We start from the raw sequence: 10,155 nt of genomic DNA on the forward strand, positions 1-10,155 counted from the left end.
AATTTTCATCGTTGACACATTTTTAGATTTGAACCGAAACGAAAGAAAGCAACAATTGTTTGTGTCTGTTTGTGAGTGAGGGAGAATTGTTTCCACGATTCCGAGAAAACTCATACAGTCGGAGTAAAGTTTTCTAACATAAGCATAAAATGTTGTTTACTAAGATTCACTATCAAGTGGAGCTTCTCGACTCAACTCAGACCAATTGTTCGCCAAAGTGTTTGGCTCAACAAAATATGATAAAATAAATTGCGTCCTCCGGGTGAAAAATAGTTTCGATATTTTTGTCAGTAGTTTCGCCCTCCGCTCTTTAATGTTTCCTCTACTTTTGCGAACACTCCCTCCTATTTTTTATGGCTAAACTCCCATCCAGTTAGCTGCAGCGAAACCCCAACTCGTAAACATGATTTATGCGATTGGGATAAAATATGGCACAATATTTTATGGGAACTATTTTCCTCTTGTTTCTGTCGATGAGTTTCGCCTATCTTCGTGATGATTTCTTTGTTTGGCTCGCGTGAACTGGTAAACAGAATTGTAATTTTCGAACGCGACTTTGCGACTGTGAAACTGATAAGACAAAACACCACCAATAAAGCGTGCTAAAGGTATTCGAATAGAGAAAAAGAAACGCTCATGTATTTTTTCCCTCCTTCTACTTTACTGTGTGTTGTTGATGTATATTTGTTTTTTGATTGTAAATTTGTAAATTTAACAGCCTACCCAGCCGTTTACGGACAATTTCCGCAAGCCATACCACAGCCGATAGCCACCATTGCACCAGCACAACGTGAAGGTAAGCATCGCCCGAGAGCGCCAATCAAATCTACAAAGATCAATCAAACCACCATCACAACCACCACTACTATATTAGTACAACGGCACTGACAGAGCTCAGCACCTGCTGCTGCTCTCTGTCGGGCTATTCTGGAACTCGGAATACTAAACCGATCTGCTGCTGTACCTGCCTCTAATCAATCCTGTCATTTTTCTTCCTTATTAGAATAACTGTTTCGGTTCACTTTATCTATTGGTTTGCGTTCACATAAATGGGTTCGAGATTGGTTATTTTCTCTTTCACGATATTTCAAGCAATCATACACTCGTTCTCAATAAGTGTAATTTTTGTATATTCAATGTTATTTTTATTCTATTCCACTTTTAGCATAGTTGAACAACACACAGCGATTTTCCAGAAAAAGCGTATTCACCCACACTTTTTCATATTCCAAGTAGTTCACTTTTACCGAAGCCACACACACCATTGCTGTGCCGTGTGTTGGTCAATTATGACTGCTCACTCTGGGATATATGTTGTTTTGTATGTTAATTTATGTAGCACTTTCTCTCACACGAAATATTGAGCCGTACGGAGATAGTTTATGTGAAATTCATGTTTTGTTTTACTTTTATATATTGATAGCTTCCGTCGTTCTACTGATAAACTTTAGTATTTGATTTGTATTTCAACGCCTAGAACTAATGAGCAGAAAAAGTTAGCACACATAGTTACTTGCCAGCCGCCAGAATCCAGCCTTATATTTCTGTTGACGCGAAAAGTATAAGATTTCCCCCCCCCCAAATGGAGCATGCGAGATGTCTTATATTTTTTGTACTGTCTAATAGAACCTCTAACCTCTAACACACCTGTTGAAGAAGCCCATTATTAATGTTTTGAGAACTGCGTTAACGTTCTTTAAAGACGCCATTGTGTATCCCTCAGGCTGCTCAATATCGGGTCCCGAGGGCTGCAACCTGTTCATCTACCATCTGCCCCAGGAGTTCGGCGACGGCGAGCTGATGCAGATGTTCATGCCGTTCGGCACTGTGATAAGTTCGAAGGTCTTCATCGATCGGGCCACGAATCAGAGCAAATGTTTCGGTGAGTATGCGTGTTGTACCTATAGCTAATTATTTTATTTCTGTAACTGTGGAACTCAAATGAGATGTTGGGGAAGTGGGACCGTGAAGAAGCTTCCGGGCACAGCTTGTTTCCTGAAGGAAGTTAAACACAGTGACCAAGTAACATTATGGTCATAAATTCATTAGAGTCAAGTTTCCGTGGGATTGACCATCGTTTATCCGTGATTAGAACTCATCTTATGGAAAAAATATTTTGGTCTACACATTTGGTCGGCTGGTTACCAGCTTTGAGATACACTCAGGTTTTTTTTTACGCGGGGGATACGTACCTCGTAAAAAAAACCGCGTTAATTCGAAAATCCGCGTAAAAAAACCGCGTTAATTGGAAAATCCGCGTAAAAAAACCATGTCACCTAATGATAGATATCAAATGGGACTATTCTTACGTAGAACGGAAGTAAAAAGTTGAGTGTTACTCGCTTCCGAAAACCCGTAGTTTTTTTCTGCAATTTCGTTGGTTACTGGTAGCTGGTATCTGATATCTGCTTTTGCTAGAAGATTCCCTTGTGATTTGTACACTCTACTGCCGATGCACGTGCGGTACCACAGTTGGACCGTCCAGAGCCAAGTAGACAGGGAAATCCATTCACGAATCGCTGCCCGTAAAAACCCCGCCCCGTTGTACAGCCCGCTGAGCTACCCGTTACCTAACACCTAAAATCCACGTAAGAAACGTAATAAGGTGCGGCACTAATTTCCTTCATTAGCGCTAAGCTTCGTTACAAGCACTAATTACCGAAATATGCTCTGATGGAACATAAGAGAAAAGTGTGAGCTTAGGGGGAGATGTGATATGCACTGGTCTTTTTTTACGCGGGTACCGCGTAAAAAAACCGCGTTAATTGGAAAATCCGCGTAAATGGGAAAATCCGCGTGAAAAAACTTCGTATAAAAACCTCGTAAAAAAACCACCCAAAAAATCCTGGGTGTACTATATATTCAAAATTTTAAACCAGGGTTTCTCAAACTATTTTGGGTAAAAGACCCCTTTTCCAGAATAACCCTATACAATCGACCCCTTTAGCAAAATTTCATTAAAATTGTATCTTTATCTTATTCATACAAAAAACTTACCAATTTCAAAACTTCGCGGCTGGTTGAGGGTTAACTTGGCTTTTTCTCATCAATAAATACACATAATTCAGTAAATATCAAGCATAGTTAATCATTTTTAATGCAAATTACAACAATAATACTTTCTACTGAAATATTAGTCATTCTTATCACAAGTCGGTACACGTAACAAAAATTATAAAGTATATCGAAAGTTCCAAATGAGAACTTGTGTTAAATAATAGGGGTCGATTTTTAGACTTTGTCAACCCTCGAAATCTGTTTTCGTTTATGTCGACCACTTTGAGAATCCCTGTTTTAGACTATCGACTATCGATTGAAGGGTTGCGTCCCATGGATGACGTACGATTATGTAACGATATTTGTTCCATATTGATTTTGAATATCTTTGAACAAGATACACCGCATTCGCAGTAGGCCACGTGTTATAGAAACGCCTAGCGATCTACACAAAAATATAGGAAATTAAAGCTCGTGTCATTAGATATATGCACTGAGGGCCAATAAATGTATGAAAAAAAACGACCCTAAAATTTCAAAAAATTACTCTATACAAAATGTCAGCTCGTCAAATGTCAAAATGTCAGCTTAATCGGACTTAAGGGAGAGTGGCGCAAAGCGGTCAAGGTTTGAGTTCTTTGAAAATCGAAAAATCACCCAAGGGGGCAGTAAAGGAAATCGGGGTTTTGGGAAAAAAAATTTTGGAGCCAAATGTCTTAAAATTGCACGAAACGTCGAGATCTAGTGTTATCTCGAAAAAAAAATTTTGTCAAAAATCGACACTCTGGGAATGCAAACACTTTTTGGAATGCAAAACGAAAAGTATAGTTTTGGGTGCCAATAAAATTAGTTATCTCGATTTTTCATTCGGAACTTGCTACGAAATGTAGATTTGCAAGATAATACACCTTATGCAAAATATTAGCTCATTCGGACTTCATTTACTGGTGCCGCAAATGTTAAAATTCGATTTTTTTGAAAAATCACCGGAATGGGGCTTTTTAAAAACCTTTTTTGATGCCAAATGTTCTAAAACTACATGAAACGTCGAGATTCACAGTTTTTTCAAAAACATTTTTTTTTTTGTCAGAAGTCGACTTTTCAGACGAAAAAACGACTAAGAGCCAAAAAATAACAGTAAATCTCGACAAGTAATGCAATTTTAAGACATTTGGTATCAACAAATTATTTTGGAAACCGCGATTTTCGGTGATCCTTCGTTTTTCAAAAAAACCTCAAATTTTAACGTCTGTGACACTTATAAATGAAGTTCGAATGAGCTAATATTTTGCATAGGGTATATTATCGTGCAAATCATCATTTCGCAGCAAGTTCCGAATGAAAAATCTAGATAACTATTTTCATTGGTACCAAAACCATACTTTTCGTCTCGTATTCCGAAAAAAAACTAAGTCACTGAGTGTCGATTTTTGCCAAAAAATGTTTTTTCAAGATGACACGCTTCATGCAATTGTAAGACATTTGGCATCAAATTTTTTTTTCGAAAACCCCGATTTCCCCCCTTGGTTGATTTTTCGATTTTCGAAAAAAAACTCAAACTTTGACCGCTTTGCGCTACTCTCTCTTAAATATGATTGAGCTGATGTTTGGCATAGGGTGTTTTTTTCGAGGTGGTGAACATTTTTATGGGGTAACTTTTTGGAATTAGAGATGGCCAATTTCATTAGCACCCTAATCTGCACGCACTGTTTATTTTACTGCAGCGCTCCTAGTGGACGGATCTGAAATATTTTGACAGCAGTTCGTTTTGAAATGCTATTGCTGAATTCATTGCTGAGAAGTTCATCACAATTCATTTTGTGTCAAAGAATTTATATTCGATGGAAACCGCGAACCGTAAATTAATTCAGAACACCCAGTTCGAAAATACAACGTGGTCAGGTTCAGAAATCGCCGTTAAGTCGTTAAAATTGGCTAAATCATCCGCGTGCAGCGTTCTCAAACGATTCCGAGAGTGGCATAGTGGAATGTGAAGGTGATGAAAACGATTAGGGCAAACACAATGCCAGCCAAAACACCGTCAGAAAAATTCATCTGCGAGAAGAAATTCGATATTTCTGGGTCAGTAAGCAACAAAACAGGACACCGAAGCATCTTGCGGAATCTAGGGACCAAAAGACGTACCCGGAATTTGTCAAAAAAGGTTCTAACGAGGTACGAAGGCTACATGCTCATCGACAACGAGACGTACGTGAAGATGGATTATAGGCTGCTTCCGAGACAAAAGTTATATAAAGCCACTGGACAAGATGATGTCCCTATCAAGTTCTAATCCGTTTTTGCTGATATGTCATTCGGGAGTTCGCCAACAGAGTGTCCAAAATATGATGAGTGGTATGAACAGCGTTTCAATGGTTTCTTATATTCATCCATTAGTAAACACTAAGTAATAAGACACTATCGTGACAGGCATGTTTGGACTCTACAAAGCGTGTGATTCAAATGTAGATTTAGCTTATAGCACATAATACTAACAATTGTTGATTTCCGAACGATGTATGAAAGTTGTATGAAACTACTGTTATGCTGTTATGAGGACTAACAGAGATTTTTCGGAAAAGTTTTTTCAAAATTGCTCAAATGTGAACAAAAAATTTTGTTTGCATGTTGAGCAAACGTATTACATTACGTAGAATGCATTACGGCGAAAAAGTCGATTTTGTTCATTTTGTCGCTTACGTCTCCTATGCAAACAAGAGCAGTACAGTATGAAGCAAAATTAGCTAGCGAATAGCGAAGTTGGCGACATTGAACTTCGAGTTGAATTGTGGATGAAAATCGACTTTCCCATATCGCATATGTATTCTACACTCTGTCCAACTTCCATAAGACTACCCTGATTCTATTTCGTTGCAACACAAACAGTTAGAATTTCAACAAGATACATTCATACCATGTAGAATGCTAATAATAAAGTATATTTAACGTCGATTTCGTGCAATAGAATTGTTTGTTTATTTATTCTGCTTAAATATGATGATTTCAGCTGTTTCTATAAGTTTCTATAAGACCATTTCAAAATTCATATGTATTATCAATAAAAAATTCAAAACTATTGCCTGATTTACATGTTAATAATTGGAAACCTTGTCATGTTTGGCTGATAACCTGAAATGGATTTCTCGATATTGAGCTCTCCAATTGTGGTGTACCGCTTTCCTTCAGTATAGATTCGGCGTATAAGGATCCCCCTAGTATTTTCAACGTTATTCAAGTCTGAAGAGCGAACCAGTCATTCCAAACAATTAAGTTTTTGGTCCTTAATTCATTGCTTAGTTTCCTTGCTAGTATGAATGACGATATCTACGCAAAAACGGTAGGAGAGAGGATTTCAGAACATGTATGTAATCCTTGAATGATGTGAAAGCTATCTTGAGCTTTCCAGTTGCACAGAATCCCACCCAAACCATGCACCAGCATCCACCAAAATTCCTGCTTTGAAAAATACTGTTCCTCCTTCCGTAAATCACGCCAGTACCCGTTGAAACCATCAGGATCCTCAGCATTGAACTTTTTTCGTCACTGAAGATAACCTAGCAAAGTTAAAAGTAAAAAAAATAATTGAAGAACTGTTCGTTATGGTATGTAGCAAAATGTATTCTTTTGAAAATTTTCTTTGTTTTTTTTTCCAAAATATATATTTTTATAAAGGCTCATATGGCGTTAGCCTCACGGGGCCGGGAGTTCAATACAATTTTTCTTTTTATCTATGTTAGTAATATGTAACCGATTACTCGCGGTTGGCTCGAGGTTAGTATTACAAGTGTTTTCGTAATTCGGATGTTTCTGTCTCCAATGCTCTGTACGTGTACCCGACATGGGATACTTCCTATTGGGATGCAGCTGACCATTAATCAGCAACGCCCCCCTAGTCTGTACCCCATATCTAGCGTGGTGCGTCTTTCTCGACTCGAGGAATCCAGGATAGAATGGTCACTAGCCGGCGCAATCATCAGCTCGTGTAGAGTTGTCATGAGCGGTACAACCTTTGGCTTTTGTTGAATCATCAGTGGACTGCACAACCTTTGGCCCGTGTATCTGTAAAGAGTGTGTGTATGTATTGCCGCGACTAAGTAAAAGTTTATCGATCGGATAGGAGGGATATGAAACGGGGACCCAACGAAGGAAACATCATTAAACGTTGACATCGGCGTTTCTGAGGAACAGGTATAGATGAAGCAGAAGATCAGGATCACGGCTACCTAAGATATCCCGGACGGGGATATCCGATTGTCTGCCTTGTGCTCTTAGTGCTCTAGAGAGCTGAGAGCGAGCAGCATGGAACCGGATACACGACCAGACAATATGCTCGATGTCGTGGTAGCCATCGCCATAATCACAAAGATTGTTTGCTGCGAGCCCAATGCGATAGAGATGCGCGTTTAGGTTGTAGTGATTGGACATAAGCCGAGATATCACGCGAATGAAATCACGACCTACATTCAATCCCTTGAACCATGCACTCGTCGAGACCTTAGAGATAATCGTGTGTAACCAACGACCGAACTCATCTCCACTCCACATGCGCTGCCAACTTACGAGCGTGTACTGACGAGGGATGTGGAAAAATTCATTATAAGCAATTTGCCTTTTAAAAAGAGTGCCTTCTAAAGCGCCCACCTTAGCTAGCGAGTCCGCTTTCTCATTCCCCGGAATCGAGCAATGAGAGGGAACCCATGCTAAGGTAATCTTGAATAATTTTTCGACCAAAACACTCAATAGATGTCTTATTCTTGTTAGGAAATAAGATGAGCGTTTATCAACCTTAATTGAGCGGATTGCCTCTAATGAGCTGAGACTGTCTGAAAAAATAAAATAGTGGTCGATGGGCAATGTTTCAATGATCCCCAGTGCGTAGTATATCGCACCCAGTTCAGCAACATACACGGAACAAGGATCTTTGAGTTTGAAAAAGACACTGGAATTTTCATTGAAGATGCCAAAGCCAGTGGACCCGTTTATGAATGAACCGTCAGTAAAGAACATTTTATCAGATCTAACTATGCCCCCATATTCTGCCGAAAATATCGGCGGAATAGAATCTGAGCGTAGATGATCTGGGATTCCATGGATTTTTTGTCGCATGGACAGATAAAAAATGACAGAGGAATTGCAAAAGTATGGGAAGCAAACTTGGTTGGAGATGCCTGGTGAAGGGTACACGTCTTTTCTTTTTCTTTGTTATGACATACCATGTCCCACTGTTGATTCATGTGAGCTTTGGTAAAACTCCGACTTCTTTTGATGTGGTGTAAGATTGAGAGCTTTAACCTGTTTAGCCATCTTTATGTAAGGACTTTTTACCAAAATTTGACGATTTGTCTCCCGTGGAACATTTAGATGCAAAGATTGCTTTATTTGCTTGAGCGATTTTGAAGTATTCGAGACTGTTCTAACTATTTCCCGATTATTCCGGTCAGGGAGCTTCGATTAACGTGGAGCTCTCTTCTTTTTACCGTATCCTTGAGGATTCGTCAAATACTACTACTACTTGATGGAATCGTCCAATCCGAGAGCAATTTCTCTAATTCCAACATTTTATTGGTAAAATGCATCGATTTGTCCTTTTTCTCTATCCGTGAGCACTTTTCCTTTCGACATTTTCCAGATTTATTAATCTAACTAACTAAAAACAACGGAAAACGTAACTGGTCTTATAGAAACTTGACACTTGAAAAATACAAAAACAATTGTTTATGCTCAACGTTTGCACACACACATATGATGCAGTGCAGCAACCATGCAGTGTATGATAGCTACCAATACAAGTACACTAGAATATAAATTGAAGCGTTGTTTGTTAACAATGATACAAAGTAGCAAGATCATCACCTGGTCTTATAGAAGTTGGACAGAGTGTATGTCATGTACTCTATACATGCTACACATGCAAGCAACGAGATAATGCTCTTGAAATCTGAAAGCGGCTTGATATCAGATCAATAGATGAAAATTGTATTGTGACTTATTTTTATTATTAGAATGACTCAATAAGTCAAACAGCAGTCCTCGGGAGCAGAAGATTAATCATTTAAATCTTGCTTGATTGTAGATTTTTTTTTCTTTGACAAGTTAGAAACCGAAATATGTCACCATTGTATAATTAACCAAAATATGCTGTATATTGAGTGAAGGTGTTGAATTCAATTGAATTTGAGAAGCGTTTCATTCATTCACTAATTGGAGTTCGAGAAGCGTCTTCGTGTGTTATCGATCGAAACACGGGAAACACGGGATAAAACGGAAAAGAAACAATTTTGAGCGGGACGAAGTTCGCAGGCTCTGCTAGTTCTCGTCATGATTGAATGAAATTGTAAACGGACACTGTTTTCGTTCATAACCTTCAATCATATGCAAAAAACACGATATTCTATCACAGTGAATGTACATATGACACGGAAAAAATATTTTTATTCATTAAGTTCATTTGGAAATATGCCTTCCCTCTAGGCTTGTGTTCATGATAAGAATGTTAAATAATTTTCTGTTTGGTACGACAAAATGTCTTCTCAGAAAAAATAAATTGAAAACTGAATTTAAAAAAAAAAATCTCAATGAGAATACGACCTTGACTTTGATCCGTATTTTTATATAACGCGCTTTCCTAAAGCTTCCATTGTATTTTGAAGTTTATTGCAGTAAACTATTACCATATGGTGCAGCTGTTGGGGAAACATATTGAGATCATTATGAGAAAAAAAAAAGATTGAGTTAATGGAAAATTAAACCAATGGAACTGAGGAAGAAACAAACAAATTGCAACCAGAAAGTAGTCTTGGTAGAGTAACTTTATTTTCAATAACACCGATCAATTTACGTTACGAAAAAAAAAAATACAAAAGAACTTGTATATTTTGCCTTTTTTGATCACATCTAATGTTCTATTCTTCTTTTCTTCTCTCCATCTCCACAGGTTTTGTGTCGTTTGACAATCCCGCTAGTGCTCAAGCAGCAATCCAGGCTATGAATGGTTTCCAGATTGGCATGAAAAGACTGAAAGTTCAGCTGAAGAGACCAAAAGACGCCAACCGACCCTATTAACAATCAGAGATCAAAAGCGCTTTAAAGAGTGCTTCTGGTGAGTACCAAATTAGTTTGCCCGTAATATTGAACTGCTGTTCGAAATCCGACCAAAAA

The 10,155-nt window shown here is 38.3% G+C and overlaps 1 protein-coding gene across 19 annotated transcripts in view; it reads left to right on the forward strand.

The window, feature by feature from the left end:
* The window catches only part of LOC129768064 (CUGBP Elav-like family member 4), a 1,369,849-nt gene that overhangs the window by 1,343,120 nt on the left and 16,574 nt on the right, over window positions 1–10,155 (forward strand). For 13 of the 19 annotated variants that reach the window (XM_055769451.1, XM_055769465.1, XM_055769466.1 and 10 more), the window contains 3 exons: window positions 719–796; window positions 1,703–1,882; window positions 9,932–10,096. In XM_055769451.1, the coding sequence (XP_055625426.1) occupies window positions 719–796; window positions 1,703–1,882; window positions 9,932–10,059 (386 nt within the window). In that variant the 3' untranslated portion in view covers window positions 10,060–10,096. The remainder of the gene's footprint in view (window positions 1–718; window positions 797–1,702; window positions 1,883–9,931; window positions 10,097–10,155) is intronic. The other 6 variants (XM_055769453.1, XM_055769454.1, XM_055769460.1 and 3 more) reach the window with 3 other exon arrangements.

Source organism: Toxorhynchites rutilus, chromosome 2, assembly GCF_029784135.1.
Source record: "Toxorhynchites rutilus septentrionalis strain SRP chromosome 2, ASM2978413v1, whole genome shotgun sequence".
Lineage (NCBI taxonomy): Eukaryota > Metazoa > Arthropoda > Insecta > Diptera > Culicidae > Toxorhynchites > Toxorhynchites rutilus.